We start from the raw sequence: 24,928 nt of genomic DNA, 5'->3' as shown, positions 1-24,928 counted from the left end.
GTTATAACTGAAGAAAATAAAAGATTAGGATAAAACCCTCCCTCGGGTACTTCATTTGAGCCCCAAACCCCTGAACCCCATAGCATTCTCATTACTCAGGAACTAGCCAGAAAGTCATTATGTGTGCCCTACCCTATCACGGCCCCAAGTGATCCAAGGCAGGACCCACATTATGTCTTTTCTGGTAGTGGATAAGGGATGTATACTTTCAATTTCCTCAAATAGACAACTTTTGCCTGAAAGGCACAACATATTGAATGGTGGTGGCATAACCCAATTAAGGCTTCCCTTTGGGGAAATATAACCACCAGTTAAACAAAAGCAAAGCCTGTCAGGGATTGAAGTCAAGTGTGAAGATTTTCCTGTATCACAGGAGACAAAGGAGGAGGCAGCTCTGAGCCTAAAGAGTCCCGCCTAAGTAGTAGAACAAAGTGTCAGCCCCTTGGTGCTGGCTTCACTTTGACTCTGAGGAGCCTAATAAATTGGGATTATGCCAGGGGGTGGTGAACCCTTGATTCTCTTTATTCTTGTGACAACAGTTCCCACTTAGTTGTGCTTTCTTGAGCTTCCAAGAGGAATTATAATATTATAAATGTTGTCATCTGAATATTTTTGTCTGTATGGAACCCTAGCAAATAGTAACACCTGTAGAGTCTCACGAAAGACAACTCAAAACCCACCTACAGTGTACTCTTTATAGTATTGCGCTGCTGTCCAGGGCTTAAGTATGAAGTATGCATTTCATTTTAGGTCTGTAGTGAGTCTGGGCTTAGATGAGACTTTACCTATAAATGAAATAGTAGTTTTGTTGAATCTTCCAGATTCAATATTGAAGACCCTTGTGGAGGAAATAATTAGTATTGCTGGACCCCTACCATGGCTTTTTCATTGATGCCTCTGTTGTCAGACATGTTAACTCAAATGTAAAATTTGCTTCCGTCTTCAAAACCAGCATTCTAAAAAGGACAGCATGCCTCCTATAGGAAATAAATACAGCCTGGCTGTATTTGAATTTCAAACGCTGACCTCTTTGTTTTGTTACTAATGTGCCCGAAAACAGTAAATTATCTGAGAATTTGTTGTTTTCTTAGGTCCCAGACATCCAGGACTAGAATATGTGCTTAAGTACTTTTAAACACTAACACAGTAGTGAAGGGGGAACTCATGCCCCTCATCCCTAAACAAAGAACTGTACAAGCAGCTCAGGAAGGCTGAGAGGTGGGAGAAATATTTGGTGTAGCCAGTTAAAAATAGCCCTAAAAAGATGCACATAAGAATAACATTATATGGACCGAGCAGGTTGCATTTATATATTTAGGATATATACAACACACACACACACACACACACACACACACACACACACACACACACACACACACTTAAAGAAAAGGCCATGAATATAAGACTAAGGGTACTCGGGAAGGTTCGAAGTGAGGAAGGAAAGGGGAAAATGATATAATCTCAAAAATATATTTAAAAATCGATCCTAATCGCTTAAATTCGGGGAGAAAACAAGCAGCAGAAGCGCCATGTACTCTCTTTATCTAGCACTGCTGTTTCATTTGCTCAGAGCTCCTCCCATCCGCAGAATTCAGGCCAAGTCACTGTGCAAGCCACTGCCTTCCCTCACACACAGTGTATGTGCAGTAACCGTCGGTGGTGTAGACAGGCCTGGCCGTGATCAGTACCTGTGGCAAAAGCAGCGGGAATGTTCACTAAACGTGCATGAAAAAAGGCTGTGGGTCCTTTATTTTTGTTGTTTTAAGTTTGATGACATATTATATAGTGAGCTTCCCTTTTTATATACAGTATTTTAGGCTTTGACAACGATAAATATGCATTCCCCACCATACATAATAACATTGAAGAGCAAGAGCAGTTCCGCCTTCAAGGTTCCATGTGCTCTCCTAGTGCCCCTTCCCCACATTCCAGCCTTCGCTTGTCTGCCCGGTTTTTCCTTCGTCCACAATACCATGTAAGTGTGCGGTTCCATGTGACCTTTTGAAACTGATTCCTTTTACCTGGCCTGAAACATTCGAGTTCTATCCTGTGGAGCAAGCCTTCGGCCCGCTCCTTTCTCTTGCTGAGTCCAGTAAGCATAAAGTGCTTTGTTCACTGTCTAGAGAATAACCGGGATGTTTGCACTCTTTACAGTTGTGAATAAACTGCCTTAAACGTCCACTGTCAGGGTTTTTGTATGAACACTGGCTTTTGTGGTCTTTTTCCGTGGTGTAAGTGCGGGCGATGTCAGCCTCGTGGGGGTGTTTACTGGAGAACAGGGTTTTCGGCCGCGGCCCTGCCGCACTGGTTCGCGTTCCCTGCTGCACCGTCTGAGAACCGCAGTTCGCCCTCCCGGCATCTGCTCTTGTCAGTCTGGGTGTGTTTCCGTCCGGCTGTGCAGGAGGGTAGCAGCTGTGACACATCATGGGTCTGCTTCCATTACCGTGGATCAGTGACACTGCACATCTTTAACTTCATCACCTGTCTTTTTATTACTCCGTTCTTTACTCTGGAAAAAAAGGTATTAACAGAATTGTGTCTTGCAAATATTTTCTCCAGTTTATTTATTATCTGTTATTCATTGTTCCAGTTTTTTATGCGCATCTTTTTATTTTCTAACAATGTTTCTCAAACACAAAATTTTCAAGTTAGGGTAAAATCTAATTTGTTTATGGATTGTTTTGAGATCATATCTAAGAAATCTTTAATAATGGTCACAAAGGTGTTCACCCTTGTTTGCTTCTAAAAGTTTTCTGTAGTTGTACATTTAAACCTGTGGTTCATTTGGAAGTAACTCTTCTCTTCTGTGCTACTTAAGGACCAAATATTTATGTCCTCCTAGAATTCATACATTGAAATCCTAACTCACGGCCTTTGGGAAATAATTTAGGTTTTGGGAGTAAGCTCTCACGAATGAGACTACTGCTGTTGTGAAGGGGAACCCAGAACAACTGGAACGTGGCTGTCCCAAAAGCAGTTGCCTGTATGTGGAATCTGTTCTCCTAGCTGGCCTGTCTTGTTTGGCCTCAATGGGAGAGGAAGCACCTGGTCTCAAACAGACTTGAAGTGCCAGGGTGAAGGGAATATTTGTTGGTGGGGGGGGGGGTCCACCCGTTCAGAGGAGAAGGGAAAGATCGGGAAGGATTGTGGGGTGACCTGGAGGGTGACAGTGAGCAGGATGTAAAGCGAATGGGTAAAAATTAAATTAAATTACAAATAATTAAATGAAGGGGAACCCAGAGAGTTCTCTAGCTTTTTCCCCTACTATGTGAAAATATAAAAGACAGTGTGTCACCCAGAAGAGGGCCCTTACCAGAGCCAAACCCTGCTGGCACCTTGACCTTAGATTTCCATTCCCAGAATGATGTGAAATACGTTCCTGTGGTTTCTGTCACTCAATCTATACTCTCTTTCTATACCAGCCTAACTTAGTGCAAAGTATAGGTAGCAATGCTTTCGCTGTTTTCTTGGTTCACCTATGGAAGCCAGATCTTTCCACTCCGTATATTCAAACTACTGCTCTGCAGTTTGCCTTTGTGGCCTTGGAAAAGCCAATAAATCATATACGTGCAAGTCTATGTGTAATCCTTTCAGATTTGCTTATTGATCCATATGTTATATTGATCTATAGGCTGTTACCACACCATTCTCATTACTGTAGCTGTGTCTTCAAACTACACAATACAAAGTGCTCCAATTTTAGTCTTTCTCTAGAAAATTACTTTTCTCATTGCCGTAGACGGAACCCAGGGCCTCACATGATAGGCAAGTATTCTACTGAGCTGCATCACCAGCTCCTGAAATAGGTTTCTATCTTTACACTTCTGCCTTTTCATAATAATTTTTAAAATATATGTTTGTACAAAAGTTGCTTTGAAGAATTTTTATGCATTAGTACTACTTTATAGGAAAAAATAACTTTAAAGTTGATTTCTTTCACAGATAACTTCTATAAGATTTTTCTAATGTTGCCTAAGAAATGAATACAAATTTAGTTTAAACTAACTAATACTGATTATCTTGAACTTTCTATGGGTCAAAAAAAACTAAGTAAGCATTGAGTAGTGAGCTGATACACTGTGAGCAATGGTGGTCCTCATGTGAGGCTCAGAATTGTCAGAACTTATTTTGTGTGGGTAACAGTCATGACAGCTTGCTTTTCTAAGGCTAGCATACAAGTGTTCTGACTGCTTCAAATCTCCCTCCCTCCCTTCCTCCCTCTTTTCTTTCCTCTTGCTCTCCCTCCCTCCTCCTTTCTCCTCTCCCTCCCTCCTCCTTTCTCCCTGTCCCTCCCTCCCTCCCTCCTTCCCTCTCCTTCATCTCATCTCACCTTGTCTCATCATCTCACATCATTCCCTAAATTATCTTAAAAAGCAACCCAAGTGGTTGACGGTACAGTTTGGTGGTAGCATATTTGGAAACCATGTACTAAGCTCGGAGTTTGATTCCCAGCACCACTGTCGATCAGTCATCAAACAGTAAAAAGCCATTCAAGTAAATCTTTCATGATTAACTTCTTAAAAGTGCAATGATTTATTATACCTTCAAACCCCATCGTATTCACCACAAAACCATAGGGGTGATACCCTATCACATCCATAGACTGTACTCAAGAAGAGGGGACCGAACAGGGCAGTGGGAATTCCCAGTGTCTTCTGGGAAGTGGACATTCTAATTGCTGTTAGTTGCTCTTTTGTTCTGTGATAAAACGCTGTGAGCAAAGGCAATTTAAGGCACCATTTTTTTTGGGGGGGCCTATGGTTCCAGGGTGTTATTTCCATAATGTAGAGAAGACATAATGGCTGGAGAAGGAAGGTGAGAGATCACATCTCAAACACACACACACCGTCACGCTTGTGCACACGCACACGCACACACACACATGCTCCACTAACATACATCCTCTGACAAAGCTCTACATACTAAAAGTTTCATAACACTTTAAACAGTGCTGGGGACCAAATGTTGAAATGTAGGAGCCTATGTGGGATATTTTTCATTCAAACCAATACAGGTGCTATAACAGAATTTTTGCCTCCTATAAAGTGATATAGGTGCTTCTTCACAGATATAAAGAGGTATAGATATTGGAGCTAGCTACACCTTTAATAGATTACATCTTCCATAGAATTTAACTATTCCTCTTAGATTAAATGTTTATGGACATAAAATTATTTAAGATGTTACCTTGTTAATCAAACTAATTGTCTTTAGTCTGTACTGATCATTTTTCTTTCGTCCCTTGTATTGGAAATCTGCTTTTACTCAGGCTTTTGTGTTACTTTGTTTTTACACTGTTGGGATTGACCCTAGGGCCTCAGGTATGCAAGGCAAATGTTCTGTCACTGACTACAACTCTGTCCCTTCTAGTGTAATCTGTTCTTAGTGGTCAGTTCTATTGCAGATTTATCTTATTTTCCAAGAGCTTTCACTTCATTGATTTTTCTTATTTTAATTTCACTGATCTCAAGTCTTACATTTATTGTGTTCCTCCTTTTCTTGGGTTGAATTTGCTCTTAGTACACTAAAGTAGACGCATAGTTTACCAGTCTAAAGCAGGTCTTCTATTCTTACATAAATTTTCAGTGCTATGCATTTCCCTTGAAGCTTCCTTTATATGTAGGGCAAGAAGCCTGTATTGTTTTTATTTTTCACATAACAATTAGCTGTGTTTTAAATTTTTCCTTAAAATTTCTCTTTGATCTATGGGATATCTTATGGTATATTGTTCAATTCACAAGTATTTAATGATTTCCTGTTATAACTCCATTATTTTTTATTTGCCTAATTGTATTAATATCAGAAAGCACACTTGGTAGGTCTCAGTCCTTTAATTCTCTTTGGCTGTCGCTACATAATGTTCAGTAAGTACTTGTGGGATCGTGCTCTTGTATAATGATGCTTCTTTATCCTTACACGTACTGACTTTAGAGATGGTTGTTATTTTTAAGAGAGGAATGTTAGTTACTAAGCACAAATTTGAATCTTTCAGAGATTTCTAACTTGCCGGTTTTGCTACATAGTTCACAGCTATGTTTTAATACACATACATCTAACAATGCATGCTCAGTGACTTGAGCCTTTTACAGTTATGCAATGCCTCTACTCGGTCCACAGTTATCTTCGCTGTCTATCTTATTACATAGTAACCCACATCAGTTTTATTGATTACTGTTTACATGTTAGGTCTTTGCTCTGATTTTACTTTTAACCATTTGTAATTATATGGTGAATTGATTTTTATATAACTAGCTTTTTTCCTGTCTCATATATTTTTATCAGTGTGCTTATATAACATTTATATTTATATTTAATGTAATTGCAGGTGTTAGGATTTAGGTTTTTCAGTTTATGCATGCTTCTTCTCTTTCTAATTTCTTTGCTTCCTCTTTATTGTCTTTGTTTCCATTTATTAAACAGTTTATTATCCTGTTTTAACTTATATGTAGCCAACTTTTTTTCTAAGTGTTCTTTTATAAAATTTATTTATTTAATATATGTGAGTACACTGTCACTGTCTTCAGACACCAGAAGAAGGCATCAGATCCCGTTACAGATGGCTGTGAGCCACCATGTGGTCGCTGGGAATTGAACTCAGGACTTCTGGAAGATCAGCCAGAGGTGCTCTTATTAAGATAGAATTCACATTCTATAGTTTTGCCATTCCATACCTTCTCTGTACATTCCATACATTCTCTGTACATTCCATACATTCTCCAGTGCCCTAAATGCTCTTATTAAGATAAATTTCACATTCCATACATTTTACCAATCAAAGACATATAATTAAATGGTTTTATTTATCGACATATTCAACATTAAAATAAGTTTATCACCACTTCCTGCTGAGAAATTTTATACATCTTATATGGGACTAGCTCAAATCCAACAAATTCCTCAAAGTTAAAGGCAACTGCTAATATACTCTCTGTTTGAATATATTTGTACCAGATATTTCATATAAATAAATCATACAACACATGGTATTTGGGCCAGCTTCTTTCATTCAGTGTGTGTTCTCAAGGTCTGTCTGTATTTGACCATGCTCCTTTTGTTGACTATTATTTTCATTTTGGGCCTATAGCATTTCCTTTATCCATTCATCGGGTGGCTCCACTTTGGAGCTATGGTGAAGAGTACTGTTATGAGACATTTTTCAACCTACTTTTGCATGCATATACTTTATTTCTCTTTGGTATATATTTCGGAGTAGAGTCGTTGTATTGTTACTCTGGTGTAATATCTTGAAGAATTGTTTTCCAAATGGTAATACCATTTTTTGTTCCTTCTAATAGCAGATGAAAATATTAATTTCTTCATATTTACACTAATATTTGTTATATAATATTATATATATATAATATGCTTGTTATGACTATTATTCTAGTGCGTTTTTAAAATTTACCTCTACAGAGCTAGTGAGAAGGTTCTGTAATGGCATTTGCTGTGAAGACTGATGTTTGATTCTCAGAACCCACATGGTAGAAAGACAGAATCAACACCCACAAGTTATGCTCTGACTTTCTTATGTGTGCCGTGCACATGTGTGTGCTCACACAAACATAAATATTTTAAATTATTTTATTGTTATTTTTAGCTATGTGCATGTGTACGTATGAATACAGTGTCCGTGGAGGCCAGAGAGCGTTGGTCCCCTGAAGCTTGAATGAGCCACCAGCCTGGGTTCTGGGAATCCAAATTGGGTCCTCTGCAAAAGCAGGACTCACACTTAACCGCAGAGCCTCCTCTGCAGCCTCACAAACCCCCAACTTCCATTTGCCTCTACACAAATAGATAACCATATCATGTAGTAATCTAGTTTTGTTTTTCAGTCCTCAACGCATAACTCATAGAGGGAGAATAATCTGCTGTATTCCCGGATGCTGTTCGCTTGTATTTCTTCATTCCTGATATTCTCGGCTTTGTGATCTCCTCCTTTCTCTTTGAAGAACTTTGTACATTAATTTTATAAGGACTGTCTGATGGTTTTAAAGTCTGTTAGTTTTTTTTTATTTCAGTTGAACTTTGTTCATGAAAGATTTAACTGGGAATTATGAATTGAAAGTTTTGTTTTCTTGAACTGTACCAATGGCCCTCCTCTGTTTCAAATGAGACACATTCTGTCCTTTGAACGGCTGTTCCCCACTTGAGAGTTGGGCCTTTTTGCTGCTTTCATAGTTTCTATCTCTGTCTTCAGCTTTCATAAGTTTGATTTGATTGATTCAACATAGATTCCTTTGGGTTTATTTAATTTGATTGTTTCTGAGCCTCTTTCATTTATTTGTAGAGCTTTGTCTTTTAACAAATTTGAGCCATGTCTAGCCATTGTATTTTAAGTTGTGTTTTTATATTTATTTTATATTTTCTAAAATGTTGCATGTGCATATGTGTTTGTGTGTACATGCAAAAGTTCATGTATATGTGTACCATAGCAATGCAGGTAGAGGTCAGAAACAACCTTTGGTATTAAGCTTTGCAATCTACCTTGTTTATGACAGGCCTGACTGTGTTCTGCTGTGTACAGCAGGTTCTGTGATAGGAATCTTTTAGGGGTCCTCTTTTCTCTGCCCCCCATCTTGCAATAGGAACAATAGGATTACTGGCTCATGCTACTGTGTCCAGCGTTTACTTGGGTCTTGTGGATTCAAACTCATGGCCTCATACTTGTGTGGCAGCTGCTTTACCCACCAAGCCATCTCTGCAGTTGGTCAACTGTTTTTAGTATTTTGTTGTTTCTCTTTCCTCTTGAAATACTGATGATACATCACTATTACTTTGCTACTGACCCACTAAAATCTCAAGCACTGTTAAATCGTTTTGTTTGTGTCGTTGGAGTTTGTTACACACATTGAGTAACTTCTGTTGGTCCTCATCAAGTTCAGCCTCTGCTTCCTGTATCCCCCACTGTGCTCCTAACCTATTTGCTGAGCTTTTACTTTTGCTTATGTTATTTGGTTCTACACTTGTTTATTAGAACATTGTCATTTTATGAGCCCTGGTATTGCACACCTGTAGTGTTTGTACCTGGGAGGCTAAAGCAGGAAAATGACAAATATAGGTCACCATTGGCTAGATAGTGACAGTCTGTCAAATATACATATGATATATATTATATAATTATTTAATATTATATAATACAACATATATATGTGTATATATATCAATAAATATTTAAATTTCTTTCTTTGGCTTATATTTCTATTTATGGTTCTTTCCAGAGACTTATTTCCATATTCCTGTCAAGAATATTAATGATTATTGTAGCACTTTTGAAAAAATATTTTAAATATTATCAGGATTATACTATCTGGGTCATCACAGTAATTCTTTTGTTGATATTTTCATAACTCAAGTTGTCTAGTAATTTGAAACTGTATCTTCAACATTTTACGTATCATGAGACTGGATTCTCTATTTCATTTTAGAAGATTAACAACCTGCTTTGGTTTAGAATAAAAACATCTGTTTCAGTGTTGTGGACTTCAGTTCAGATGTCTACCTAGTTTTCAGATCCCTCACAGGTCCTTCCGGCCTTTCCTACTTCTGGGCTGTCTGTCCCAGGTCAGAACCTGGGCAGTAGCTCCATTTCAGGGGCTTTCTCCCCTAAATCTAGCCATCTCACAGGACTTGGTCAGCTTGTCCGTGGTCCTACAGACCCACTGAGAGATCTGTTCTCCAGGCTCCTCCTCTCCACATCCTCCCCTAGTCTCTAAGAAATGATAAAAGAATACTTCTTTGCTATCCTTTGCTTAATTCGGGGTACAGTAGCTGGCAAGGCTCACCCAGCAGGCAGGAGAGTGGCATGTTTTTTTATCTGTGTGCAGAGTAGAGCAGGAATAGTCAGACTCAGGAGGCAGGGCTACGCATTTCTGTCTTTCTCTGCCGTCTGCTCTCAGTATGCGTGCAGGTCAATAAACGTCACTAAGCCTCGGGTGCCAGCCATGCGGGGATGCTACTGTCTACCTCACAGACTAAATTAACGAAATAATATATGGCAGATTTTTGCACAGTACTCAGTACTACAGATTTAGAAATTATATCTCCTACTTATATTGGTAATCAGGACAATTATTAAATATCACCCTTTCTTGTATTTAGGAAACCCTGCTCTTAAAGACAAAGAAGACCAGTTTGGGAGAACACCACTCATGTACTGTGTGTTGGCGGACAGACTGGACTGTGCAGATGCTCTTCTGAAAGCAGGAGCAGACGTCAACAAGACTGACCACAGCCGGAGAACAGCCCTCCACCTTGCAGCTCAAAAGGTGAGAAGTCAAATTACCTTGAAGAGGAGACTATGTGACTGTTTGCTGCTTCACTGGTGGAAAGACTCCTAGGCTTCTGGGCTTCAACAATAGTCTATAAACTGTAGGTTAAAATACAGCTAACTGGGTCTGAGGACATAGCTCAGTTGATGAAGTGTTTGCCTTGCAAGCACAAGTATTCCCAGAACTTGTGTTAGGAAACTGGGGATGCAGACTCAGGCAGATGTCCAGGCTCACTGGCCAGCCTAGCATAGTCAGTAAGTTCTAGGCCACTGTGTTAAGAGACCCTGTGTCAACAAAACGAAGGTGGATGGCACCTAAGAAAAACATCCAAGGCTGACTTCCAGCCTCAACATATATAAGCATACATGTACAAGCACCCTTATACAGACATACACACAAATTGTCTATGTATGGAGAGAAGATGAGGACTGAAAATAAACACACAACACTGTTGGGCTTAGTATTAGAAATGAACATAGATCTTTGTGCATGGGAAAGTTTCTTTTTTCCTTCACGAATATTACTTTCACAATTAAAAGTTCCATTTTCTGTAGAAATTTGGTGGTACTAGACCCATAAAGAAATTTATTTTCTAGTGTACTTTTACCATTTTAAAAATAAAAAGTTATATTTAAAGTATTAATATAATTTAAAGTTTTTAAAGTCATCATGACAAGAGTTCAGATATCTATTTGTTTATGTGTTTATGTATGTATGTATTTATTTATTTATGTGTTTATGTATGTATGTATGTATTTATTTATGTGTTTATGTATGTATGTATGTATTTATTTATGTGTTTATGTATGTATGTATGTATGTATGTATGTATGTATTTGAGACACGGTCTTACTATGTATCTCTGCTACTCCTGGAACTCTCTGTAGATCAGGCTGGTCTCAAACCCACAGAGACCTGCCTGCCTCTACCTCCCAAGTGCTGTAATTAAAGGCGTGCACCAACTACCACACCAGGTTCAAAGTTCAGATTTTTAAGATGAACCATAGTAAAAAGATAAAATATAAAGCTTCAAAGTTAAAGACTTGCCTAAAAACCATTTTCCTTCCATGAAGTTTTGGTTAATTAGACATTCTTTCTAGTTCATGGTAATTTTCTTTTTCTTATATTAGACTTCATATTTTTATAATAAAAAACAGTGAGCATTAGTTAGATCGAGCATAAGCTATTAGTGGTACTTCTCATTTAGAAATATGACCAGACAGAGTTGACTAATTGAAGGGTTATAAAATTAGCGCTGCGTGTGCTGAATGCATAAAGAGGCTGACATTAAGGTGTGCTGCTTGTGATGCGCTCACCAGTGAGGTCTGACAGCCTCCTTCCAGTTACTTCTGGGTTGATTTCATTACAGGACTTTAAAAAGAAAGACAACTCTCATTTTTAACCTCTGTCTTAACTGCTACTCAAGTACTTATAAACCATCACCTTGGCTTGTCAACTAACTAGATTATTCCCTGGAAAATAACTATATTTACCTTGTTGTCATTAAAAAATATGGATACAATATCAAGAATTTGGTGCTGTTTAGACTTCTCATTGTGATTCATTCAGATATGAGACTCAAACTTTTTAAAAATTTATTTATTTGTGTATTTTTTATAAGTGCTCTGTCTGCATGTACACCTGCAAGCCAGAAGAGGGCATCAGGTCTCATACGTGGTTATGAGCCACCACTGCCGGGAATTGAACTCAGGACTTCTAGAAGAGCGGCCAGTGAGCTCTCTTAACCCCTGAGAATTCTCACCTGCCTGGGATTCCGTTTTTTAAATGTAGACGGGAAGATCCTGACATTAGGAAGTTGTTTTGGTGGACTGGGTGACATTGGCTGAGGACTTAAGCTGATGATCTGTTCTTATGACTTCTCAGGGAGTTAATGTGACCAGCATGGTCCACAGAGGGGCTTGCCTCCTCGGCGAAGGTAGCTTTGTCAGATGCAACCCATTATCTTTTTGTTGCTTTTTATTTTAGTGTTAATTTTTTTTGTTTATTTGTTTTGGGGGTTCTTTTTGTTTTAGTAGGTGGTAGCTGTGTGTGTGTTGTTGTTGTTGTTGTTGTTGTTGTTGTTGTTGTTGTTTTGAGACAGTGTCCCACAGTGCAGCATAGATTGACTTCAAACTTGAGGCAGTTCTCCTACCTTAGTCTCCCTAGTGCTGGAATTAGAGGTGTAAGCCACCATGCCAGGATGCTTGCTTTGATATTTTTTAATTATTAAAATTCTTACTGTGTGTTGTGTATACATGCTGTGTAGAGACACATCTCACAAAGCATATGTGGAGGTCAAAATCAGTTTTATTTTTCTTCCTTTACTGGGTTTTAAGGATTGAACTCAGATTTGGGGGTCCCCAAACTCGTGCAGCAAATGCCTCTGCCTGCTGTATTAATTACTGTTCTACTGCTGTAATAAATCCTGATGGCCAAGGCACCTATAGAAAAAGTTTAGTTAGCTGATGTTTCAGATGCAAAGCGAAAGCATGGTTCCTGTAACAGCAACTGAGAACTCACATCTTGGGTTTTTAAAGATTCATATTATACACACACACACACACACACACACACTGTAGCTGTCTTCAGACACACCAGAAGACAGCATCAGATTCCATTACAGATGGTTATGAGCCATCATGTGGTTGCTGGGATTTGAACTCAGGACCTGTGGGAGAGCAGTCAGTGCTCTGAGTCATCTCTTCAACCCAAGAACTCACATCTTGAACCACCAACAAACAGGAAGCCAAGCAAACTGAGAGTGGCACAAGGTTCTAAAATCTCAGAGCCCACCCCTAGTGACACACCTCCTAAGCATAGCCAAATGGCCACCAACGGGAAACCAAGTGTTCAAATACCTGTTCCCATGGGACACATTCTCATCAAGCTACCACATTCACTGAGCCATCCTGCTAGCCTTGGTATTTTAATTATGGTTTTTAATAGTGGAATAAATAGAATTAAGACTTCCTGTTAGAACTTAAATAGTTGATTACATACATTACAAGTTTTATGTCCATTCAAGGACCTTATCGTTAACACCCTCCCTTTGCTGTTGCTTTATTTTTTGCTTTTACATGCTTGCCAAGAGCAGTGATAGATCTTTAAGTTATATGACTAGAATTCCCAGAGTTAAGAATGGGAATACTTCTTCAGTACCCTTCTCTGGTGTCTGTGATCTTAGAAACATGCTATTTTGGCTGTGGAGATAGTTACATAAGTGAGTAAGTTCCTGCTGTACAAGCCCCAGGGCCTGAGTTTGATTCCTAGACTCCTTGAAATAAAGCTGGTATGGCATTGTATATGTTGGTGTATGCCATTAATCCCAACACTCAAGAGACACAGCAGGTGCGTCTCTGAAAGACTGAGCCCAGCCTTCCACATAGTGAATTTCAGGACAACCAAGAGAGACCCTGTTTCAGAAAAACATACAGACTGAAAATCTGGTATGATGGCACGTACTTATAACCTCCGTGCTGACAGTGCAGAGGCAGGCAGACCCAGCCAGCCTAGCCCCATAGGCAAGCTCCATACCAGTGCGAAACCCTGTACAAAACAAGGTGGATGGTATTGGATATATGAAAAGCCACAGAACACTGCTCTGGGGGTGGGGAAGCTGGCTCAGGACTCCTCAGGGTTGGTTCCCAGGCTCTGCTGGAAGCTAGAAGAGCTGATAATGGAGTAGGGCCCACAGAGGGATCCAGCCCAGAACCAATAGGAAAAGAGGGAGCCTCCAGCTGGTCCCACAGCAGGAGTCCTTGGCTTGGGGGCTGGGTGGCTGTAGGCTTGAGCTTGACACAGAGAGGCTTTCTATGGAGACCAGAACGGCCTAGTCTATGAAAGGCCTTCTCAACTGCTCCCTGTAGGTCCAGATAGAAAGAAATAGTCCATGGTTCTAAGGCATTTATTATCATGGGGAAAGTGGGTGAGTGAAAACATCCCCCAGTTTCTCAGGGTGGGCATGAGATTAAATACCCTTTGCAGGGAAGGAAGGCTAATTGGCTACGCCTCCAGGCCTTTTAGGTAGGTCGTTCTAATGAAGATATCTCTTGAGTCTATGTGACCTGTGGTCACATCCTTGCCTGTGGAGGAGGGGCTTGGGGCGTTGCCTTGTATGACTGATGGCCACGAATCTATAGAGGGTTATAACTAGTGATGACGGCCTAGTTACCCCAGATTTTTAGGGAAGCACCTACAGTCCCTTAGGGTTACGAGGGCTTTGACCTTCTCGACCGGAATCAGGATATCTTTCACAACCCCAGAGATGGCACCTGACATCAGGTTGACCTCTGACCTCTACATGCACACACATATATTTGCTATTTGTGTAGCTATCAATTTTCATGCATATGACCATGATTCATTTACAAGTGTAGATTAAAAGTACTACGTAACTAGTGCCTTGTTGGAATACAAGATAGACAACTTTCTTGTAGCCACCCCTCTACCTATACTGAATACATTCAGCATATAGCAACAGGCATAGCACATAAATAGTGTCATTATTGATATCCATGCTTGTGTCATTATGTTTCTTTATAATACAAGACTGTACTGTTAGCTTCTCTGAGGTTTATTGTGGGGAGACATAGTCCCATAGTCTGTCAGTGCCTCATTATGTTACACTGTAAGTATAATGTCTCTTTTATGATTAAAAAAAGGGGGGGAGCTTGAACTGCCAGGCAAGCACCTTGTTTTATTTATTCTTGAATCCCTCTAGATTTAGTACATTTAACATGTTTCTTTAAATGAATTTTACCCACCCCAGTAAAGCTGATTTTATAGCTACAGTTTTAGCACAGTTCTTGCCACCTAATAGGCAATATTAGTTTAATAAATATGAATGAATCAGTAATACATTTATTATGAAAGGTATGGGCTTCAAAACTGTTAACATTTAAATAAATAGGTACATTTATTCTTTTTTCATTTTCTATCACCTTCCTTTCCAATTTTATAAGCAGATTTTATAAAACTATGCATTTAAATTACATAGAAATAACACTTTTATGCCTTAGTTTCTTTAACTTAAAGATGGAAAAGGTGGGCTAATAGCTCTACTCAGTCACGTGAATGTCTAAAATGAAAATGCGAGACAACGCTGCATGGTGACTGATGGTGGCTGATGGTGACAATGTGGATCAACTAAAATGCTCTGATTTCATGAAAGTGTAAATTGTTGTGTCCACTCTGGGAACTGTACCTACCTACCAGTCTCACAATTGAAAATCTAAGTCTAAGTAATACACGAGGAAATGGGCTCCTCTTCCTACCAAAAGGCGTTTGAAATGATCAAGGCTTTATTCATAAATGCAAAAAAAAATGTTTTCTGATTTTGCAGTGCTGAGAATCGAGTGCAGGATTCTGCACATTAGGTCAGTCCATACCACTGAACTGTCCCCTGCCCCAGCGTTTTAATAAAAGTCAAATAACCTAAATACCTACCAAGAGTAAATAGGCAAATAAATTTCTATAATATTCCTGCTATAAGATTTGGAAAAATGAAGTGTTGTTCTGTCCAGCCTCATAAGTGAATTTCAGTGACATTGTGTCAAATAAAATAGTTTACAGTTAAAATATGTGTGTTGTTTTTAGGGATTTCACGAGCAGGCTAAAACTGATCAGATATGTGGTTCCCTACGGAGTATGCAGTGACTAAGAGGACATGAAGGAACTTACGAGAGTGCTAGAAATCAGCCATGTTTTAGCCTGTGTGTTAGCTCCATGAGAATGTATCAGTTGTTCTTCTTAAGATTTATGTCCTGTGCTGTGTGCAGACTGTTTCATGTCAAGTATTGTTCATCGATGGCAGAGTGTCTAGAACCTTGTGATCATGCCTTGTAGATAAGATGAGGGAGGATGAGAGCAACAATGATTTCTGACCTGGCGTGCAAGCCTGAGGTCGCAAATCCCACCGGAGTTTGTAGAACAATATGGAAGCGTGAATTCATGTCTGACCCTTGAGTTTTTAGAACTAGATATGCATAGGCCTCCTGGACTACATATGCAAAAACAGATTGCTGGGCCAACATCACACATTTTTAATTTAGTCAGCCTGAAACCAGAGAGTTCACTTCTCTGGCAAGTTCCAAGGTGAAGACAGTGATGCTGGCAAACCCTCTGAGAACTGCTGTTCCGCCCGCATCCTTTGCTGTGACACACCATTTTCAGTGCATTGGCCTTGTCTAGATACAACCTCTTAGATTAATTGGCTTTGGGTGCCATCATTCAAAAGGTAGGATATTCTACTCACAGAGTATTATGAGAATAAAAGTTATTGGGAGTAAACTGAGTGTTAGGTCCCCATGGAGTATCTGGGTAGTTGATAGTTGCCATGAATCTTCCTATGCTAGTTTGGATCTGAACTAGAGATCTTAGTGCAAACAGAGCTCATAAGAGTTTCTGTGCCCAGGTGCGGAATACTAGGGATACAGGATCAAAAGTCAGAAGCACTAATACTGAAGGCTAATTTCAGGAAATTAAGCTTACAAAGGAGAAGGTAAGAAAGGGAGAAGAACTAAATGAGGACAGGGTTTCAGACAGAGCCTAGTCAGTTTTAAACCCTAAGAGACCCTGTCTTCAACACCAAGGTGGACAGTTCCTGAGGAAAAACCCAAGGTTGACCTCTGGCCTCTCCATGTACAGTGTGCACACATACCTCATACACGTACACATGTGCTCATACAGTCAAATGTAGGGGGCAAGTGAATGATTTCTGAATCAAAGTCCCGTGGTAACTAGGAACAAAACATTATAAAGTATCCCCAAGATAGAGTGAGGAAGTTTGGACTTAGGCAAATAGGTTTGTTTGTTTAGTGAGCACGGCAGGAATTTAGAACATGACAACTAGTTATAAACTAGCTTTAAAACTAAAGTTTTCCTAGAAAACTGTTTACTTGTATGGGTGGGAAAGTGGTTTACTGTGGGTTTCATGTTTAAAGGCCAAGAGTGAGATGTTGTGATCGTGAAGCAGAGGAGACTGGATGCTGAGGGGAAGGGCTATAAAGGACCCACCGTTCCACATCTCCCAAATGTAGCAACCCAGTTTCATTAAACTCCTGTGCTTAGGGTCTAAATTCAGGGCAGTAGGAAAGCTAGCGTGAGCTGAGAACTCACTCCTCCACCAGGGAACAAGGGCTCCCTAATTTCTGGATCTCTGATGAGTCAATGTGCATAATGGAAAAGAAATTGGATCTGAAGTTTCAAGGTCTATATTCCATTCATAATTCAAAGACATCTGGCACCACAGGACATCACCCACTAGCTTGTGAGCTTAACTCTACCAGGCTCTGTAAAATACAGCTTATATTACCACCTTACCTACCTCACAGCACTGTGAATAGTTAAGAAATAAAATATCAGTGTTAACATCTGTGCCAGAGACCATGGAAGCAGATGACTTGTGCATAATGTTTACAAACACACAGGTTTGAACACCATCAGAAGACCATATAAGTAACTGCCCTCTCAGTTACAGTCTTCTTTTCAACTGCATTTAGAAATTGATGTGTCTAATAAAATATTTCATTTTAAATTGTCATTGAATTTAATTTTTTTATTTTCAATCAACCAGTATATACTAAAAGTAAACACACTTTTGGTGGATTTTTTTCCCTATGATTTTTAACTTTAAAGACTGAGGACTATATATAATAATATATTAAATGTATAAGGTACTTTATAAGCAACTTTAATTATATTAGAAAAAATAGTAGACTTGACATATTTACTGACTTTAACCTTACTATCAAAAACATTTTAACACATATAGCTTGTTAATACATTTAACCTTCAAAATAACTTTTTTCGTTGACTCGAAAAATTGGTAGAGTTAAGAAATGCTGTCAGATGTTGCACCTCCATGACTCCCTTCTGGCTCATCTTTTGCCTCCTTCCCACGGCTCTTTCCCTTTTGATCTGTCACTTGCCTGAACCAAGCTGTCTGTTTAAGTCGAAAGACATGGACAATTTTAATTCTTTGGATAAAGACACTAATCAAATTTTAACAACTTTGAATTTCATTTTCAAATTATTTTTCCTGAAATTCTTCCAAAACCAAGTAAAAATCCATAGGGAAAGACAACTTGTATAGCTATGTCTTGTGCGTCTCTGTTTTATATTAGTCTCATAGGATACAGAATATGATTTGTTTGGAGGTCTTGTTCTAACAAGAACAGCAGGACACTGTATTTGCGTGGACTTACTCTTCCCTGCCTCCTGATTCTTTCTCTGCCATTCACACTGACTGCCTGCTCTTCTTACTTTTCCTGTTGCCCTCATAATCCTGCAAGAACCCTGTTTCCTTTCTCGTTGCTCTTCTTTCACTTACAGAACTTCCAGGCTTTTCTCTCACATCTTTGTTTCTAGAACTAACCCTTCTTTCAAGTCCCAGCCTTGTTTTTCCAGCTGTTATCTAGAAATCTGTAGCTTAATAATATCTTTCCAATGTCAGTTTCAACATATCTGAAACAAGCCCTTGTCTTTGTCTGTGTATAACTCGCTTACTGATTTTTTTGGTGGGAGGGACAGGTTAGCCTGGAATTCATTGTATAGTTTAAGTTGACATCAAACTTGTGACCCTCCTGCCTCTGCCTTCTGTGTGCTAGAATTATAGTAGTATGCCGCCACGCTTGCCTGGTATACTAACTTCCTAGATACAGCTCAGCAATGAGGAACATGGACCCCCTTGTCAGGGGAGCCCAGTTTGGTTTTCAGGACCTGTATGGTGAACACTACTTTCTGTAACTCCAGTTCAAGGTATCCAACACCTAATGACCTACACAGGCTCACACATATGGTACACATATAAACATACAGGCAGTCACCCATACACATAAAATGAAAACACGTCCTAAAAATTAATTTGTCTAGATGAAAGTCATGTAAAAAAGTTGATTATTCGAACACAAACAATTCGGGAACATCGCCACATCCGTGATGCGCAGCCGGCATCTCTGTTTAGTTCCAAAGCGTTTCTGTCGCTCTAAAGCAGATGTGAGAGTTGAAGGGTCAGCTTTTGGATTATGGCATGAACCTAGTCCACGAGAAGCAAGCACTCAAGTACTTCTTAAGCACACATAGCAGATGGTCTCTGCTACTAAAGCAGAGACAAGTCTCTCCTCATTCTTCATGTCCCTTAGTTCTACAAACTGTCAGTCACGGATAAGCGTTCTGCCTCTATAGATTTATGTATTAAATAAATTTCATACATGCAAATTTACATAGTAGTTGAGTTTTTGCCCATGTGAATTAACTTGCGTGGAGTAACTATTCACATGGAACAACATGTTGAGGTCATTATTTTGAAATTTTCTGACATGATTCTAATGTCACATGTCAGTCAGATTCGCCATGCGCTGTCTGGTTTCTCCGTAGGAACACTGGGGTATTATTTGGTCAAGCTCTTTTTTCTCCAGTTTTATTGGATATTCTCTGTATTTTCATTTCAAATGTTATACCCCTCCCCTACAACCTCCCTCCTCCCCCTCAACTCGCTTCCATGAAGGTGCTCCCTCTCCCAGTCACCCTCTCCACCTCAGTGCCTTGGCTGGTTGATGATGCTGTTCTTCCATGAGGTCGCCAACCTTTCAGCTCTTTCAGTCCTTTCTGTAGCCCTTTCATTAGGGTCCCCGTGTTGAGTCTGATGTTTAGCTGCAAGCATCCTCCTCTGCATCTATATGACTCTGGGAGAGCCTCTGAGGAGGCATCCATATCTGGTTCCTCCCAGTAAACACTTCTTGGCATCAGCAATAGTCCTCGGGTTTGGTGGCTGCATATGGGGTGGTTCTCCAGGTGAGGCAGTCTCTGTAGATCTTTTCTTCAATCCCTGCTCCTGTATTTGACCCTGTATTTCCTCCCCTGCTTTGTTCTCCCTTCTAAGAAGGACTGAGGCATCCACATTCTGGTCTTCCTTCTTTTCGAGCTTTCTAAGGCCTTTGTCCTTGCTGTCAAAACTAGCTTGCCTTCTGTTTTATTTGATTTGGTTTGGTTTCTGAGGTACATCTTAGAGCTCCTGGTGTGCCAACACTAAAAAGAAATGTTCAGATTTTCCTCAGTGTTTTTTCAGATTTTCATATCATATTTCCTGGTTTTTTTTTTTTTTTCTGTTTTCTGGTTCTTCTGACCAAGAATACTCCCCAAATTCAGTTTTCCCATCTTAGTTCCAAGAAGTACTTGAGTATTTGCTTCTCACAGACTAGGTTCACCGCACAAAGCCGAGCCTTCGACCCTCACATTTCTGTTTACTTTGCTATGAACCTCCCAAACACAGACTAGCAGACATGGAGGTTGCATTTTCAAATCTGCATAGCTTATAGAATTTCTGTTTTATACATAATCGTGTTTACTAGAGCTATATTCATTGCCTGATCATCTTTATGTCTTCACTGACCCCTACTTCACCAAGCCATGAAAATAAAGTATCTGCTGTCCATGCATAGGTTCAGTGATCCCCACAAGCCAGATTCCCATGGAAACCAATCAAAAACTAAAAGGAAAAGAGAGAGAATATATTGAATTTCCCTGAGACCTACAGCTTGTTTTTCATTAGACTCATGCTGGTTTCCTTTAAACTCTGGGCACAGAGCCAATGAATATTTTTATGGCTGATAAAAAGGAGTTTCAGATCCATTTACTTTCATTTAACCTTTTAAAAATTAATTTTGAATGTAACATCAATTCCAAAGAAAACAAGAGCATTAATTTTCTAATTATCTTTCTATGTCATAGGACTGTAATTTCTTTCTTCTTGTTTTTTTCTTGCTCATATTTCACTGTTTAAAACGAGTTAAAAAAAAATCAGGAGCTCTTATTACTCCTGTAGGAAGCATATTGTCCATCCCTGTCCACGACAGTTCTCCTTATGGAGATCTTAGATTCTTACACCTCCTCAGTTACTAAGTTTCTTCAAGACAAAAATGATCACTTAAGGTTTAACAACAGATAAACAAAATATCAAAGTTAGGGGAACTCAACAGAGTTAGGGAGAGTGTAAGCAGATCAGACAGATTATAATTTGATGGGTATTGAATGAATGAATGAATGAATGAATGAATGAATGAATGAATGCAGAGTGGGATTTTAATTCAGTGTTTCCTACATGTTTGGAATCACTCTGTCACTGAGCTATACCACCAGCCCAGGTTGTATTTATAAATGAAATAATCAAAATAATAGATGCATTAAGATAATATCTGAGGCAAGACTTGAAGTAGATGGGGAAGGTAGCCAGGTAAATAGTAAAGGAAAAGGGTGTTACTGGTGAGTGGGGAGAGAGTCTTAACACGGAGCATGCCTGGAGTGTTAGAGAAGAGCGGGCTCCTGCGAATTAGCCTTAGATGACTTGGAGAAGAGAAGACGAGAAGAAGCTAGAAAGATAAAGAAGCAGTAGCTAGATCCTGTAGGCCAGTGTCCCAAATATGAGGAGGCAGTGGAGGATTCTAAAGAAGGGATGACGTAATCTGTCGTTTGTGTTAATGGGAGGCGTTCCTCTCCAGCTTCCCTGAACTTGCTCACTCACGCTCTCTAGACTATGCTTTCCTGCCTGCTGCTCGCCGTCGTCCTCTCAGCAGACGTGCCCATGGCTGGGAGGCCGTCAGACAAATCCGATGGCATTGGCGGTCTCCATTGTTTTATGTAGGAGGTTTTACAGTATGGTCTCCAAATCTGCGTTCTGTTTATTACTAATTAAAATACATCCTGCACCTGCATTACTTCAGGTTTGAACATGAATGCAGTCTCTCTTTGCGCCCATGTATTAAACTTTGCAGAGTTACAGGAGAGCCCCCTTGTTGTATCTCCTGTCTTCACTCACTTCCTGTCACCTGTCACACACAGACAAGTGCTTACTACACATTCGATTTTCCTACACATCATGGCCATCTTAGTATGGAAGAGAAGAGTGTCCTTCCGTCTTTTTATTTCTAGTGTCTAAAATTTAGCAACCAGTGCTTCATGAACTGATTTCAGTTCATTATGCGGACGATCAAGGTCCTCTTTGTTCAAGGCAGATTATCTTCCCAACCTACTGCTCACCAGCATCCTCATCCTAATCATTGACATCAAATTATGTCCTAAGTTTAGATAAAGCTAACCCCTTAGTACTAAAATCAACCTTTTTTTTTTCAGTGCTGAGGATTGAACCTAGGGTCTTGTAGACCCCCAGACGGTCAACCTAACTAACTGAAGACGTTGTTTAATTCTTTCCTTATACTTGTTCAAACCGCACTATCACCAATAGCTGGAATTATGTGTAACCTAAGGAACCTGTCTTTACTCTGGTTTCAGTGAACATGTCAGTTATTGGTTCCATCTCTACTTTGTATTGAGTACTGCACTGTGTATCTCTGTGTATCTGAAATTTACCCTGTACCCAAAATAGGACTTTCAGAATTTCCAATCATAAGTTTAAATTTTCACTACTTTATTTTCAGAAAAAGCATTAAGAATGAAATTAGAGTTTATTTCAGATAGTTCTAGATGTCTGAAGACATTTGGATTCTTTGAATATTTTTATAATATTTTAGTGTGTGTGTGTGTGTGTGTGTGTGTGTGTGAGCATACATGTCCATGTACACAGGTATGTACATGGATGTCAGAGGTCAATTCATAGCTCTTCCTTTCCACTGTGTAGTCTTGGCTTGACTGCAAACATGTTTATCCCCAGACCATCTCGCCGGCTCTGAAATGCTTTCTTTCTCACTGTCATTTATCAGTAGGATGATTGCTTGAGTCCTGCTTGCAATTTACTTTTAGAAACTTGAGCTGAAATGTTGGACTGTACTTTAAAATAATGACTAGAAATTGCTAACCGTATATGTAACCTGGTTGTCACCATGTTGTGCAGATTGTGTACCATTACTTAGCCTGTGTGTCTGTATATGTGCCTATATACTCAGAATGCTTTTAATTGTTATCTAACTAAACGACAATGCTCAGATATCTTAAAAATTGTTAAAATGGTAAAGGGACCAAGAAGACTTATAACAAATAATCTGAAAGTAAAACTTTTTTGTCTTTATTTTAAATTTTTATTTTATGTGTTTGAGTGTTGCATGCACGTGTGTGTGTGTGTGTGTGTGTGTGTGCTCAGTACATGTACCTCATGTCTAAGGAGGCCAGAAGAACGCCTCAAACCCTCTGAAACAGAGTTACAAGATTTACGAGCTGCTATGAGCAAGTGCTCTAACTACTGAGCCATCTCTGCAGATTCTAGGGAAAACCTTGTGGGAATAGAAATAGAGAAATTAGAGAAAAAATATCAATTAGGATGGCTACAGGGTGACAAGAAAGACATTTAATTTTCAAGAAGATATGAAAAGCAAAGAAGAAAAAGGACATATAATTTAGCGGTAATAACAAAGTTCTGTCACTAACAAGGGCCCTCATTATCTGACAGCACTGATGTCAAAGGGCCAGTGAGCCTGCTACAAACCAACAAGAGAAAGGATGAGGCTGGACGGAGGCCACACGCTATTATTTACCCTGGTTACTTGGGACAGCAAAGGAGGACGATTGCTTGCATCCCGGCTCAAGGCTACCCTGGGCAACACAGGAGCAGGAGGAGGAAGAGCAGGGAGCGTGACCCCAGAGATGATACACAACTGAAGATGTCAATCATCGGCAGAGTCTTTTCCCCGGCATGCATGAGGCCCTGGGTTTGATCACTAGCACTGCAAACGATGAATGAATGAATGAATGAATGAATGAATGAATGAATGAATGAGAAAATGAAAGAAGTTTACTTTGATTTTTATCTTTTTGAGACAAGGTCTAACTCTATAGGATGTCCAGCCTGGAACTCACTATGTAGACTTACTAGGCTGGTCTCAAAGTCCTAGAGATACACCTGTCTCTGCCTCCCAATTGCCTTATTTACAGGCATGCACTGCCTTGTCTGACAAATATTTTGATTATTTTTAATTATGTATATATGAGTGTGGGATGTGCATAGAAATGCAGGCGCCAAGCTGTCAGAGGCTTCAAATCCCCTGAAATAAGATTTACAAGCACTTATGAGCTGACTAACTTAGTGTACTGGCTGGTTTTTGTGTCAACTTGACAAGCTGGAATTATCATAGAAAAAGGAGCCTCAGTTGAGGAAATGCCTCCATGAGATCAGCTGTAAGGCATTTTCTCAACTAGTGATCAAGGGGGGAGGGCCCCGCCCATTGTGGGTGGAGCCATTCCTTGGCCCAGCCCATTGTGGGTGGTGCTGTCCCTGGGCTGGTAGTCCTGGGTTCTATAAGAAAGCAGGCTGAGCAAGCCAGGGGAAGCAAGCCAGTAAGTGACATCCCTCCATGGCCTCTGCATCAGCTCCTGCTTCCTGACCTACTTGGGTTCCTGTCCTGACTTCCTTTGGTGATGAACAGCAGTGTGGAAGTGTGAGCTGAATAAACCCTTTCCTCCCCAACTTGCTTCTTAGTCATGATGTTTTGTGCAGGAATGGAAACCCTGACTCAGACACTTGGGTCCTCAGATCTGAGCTCAGGTTCTCTGAAAGAACAGAACAGTGCATACCCTTAACCACTGAGCCTTCTCCAGTGCAGCTCGCTGATAGTAAAAGCCTATAAGCAAAGGCATTTTCTGAGGGCTGAATAAGCCACATAAGACAATGAAAATACTGATGAAAGAGGAACAAAATTGTTGTGTAATATTGT

At 39.8% G+C, this 24,928-nt stretch overlaps 1 protein-coding gene across 1 annotated transcript in view; it reads left to right on the top strand.

Annotated features, from left to right (window-relative positions):
• Positions 1-24,928, top strand: part of INVS (inversin) — a 145,227-nt gene that overhangs the window by 9,410 nt on the left and 110,889 nt on the right. Inside the window, exon 3 of the mRNA XM_080939939.1 lies at positions 10,102-10,268. Coding sequence (XP_080796065.1) covers positions 10,102-10,268 — 167 coding nt within the window. The remainder of the gene's footprint in view (positions 1-10,101; positions 10,269-24,928) is intronic.

Source organism: Micromys minutus (assembly GCF_963924665.1).
Source record: "Micromys minutus genome assembly, chromosome: 28".
NCBI lineage: Eukaryota > Metazoa > Chordata > Mammalia > Rodentia > Muridae > Micromys > Micromys minutus.
This window is presented reverse-complemented; position numbering and strand designations above follow the sequence as displayed.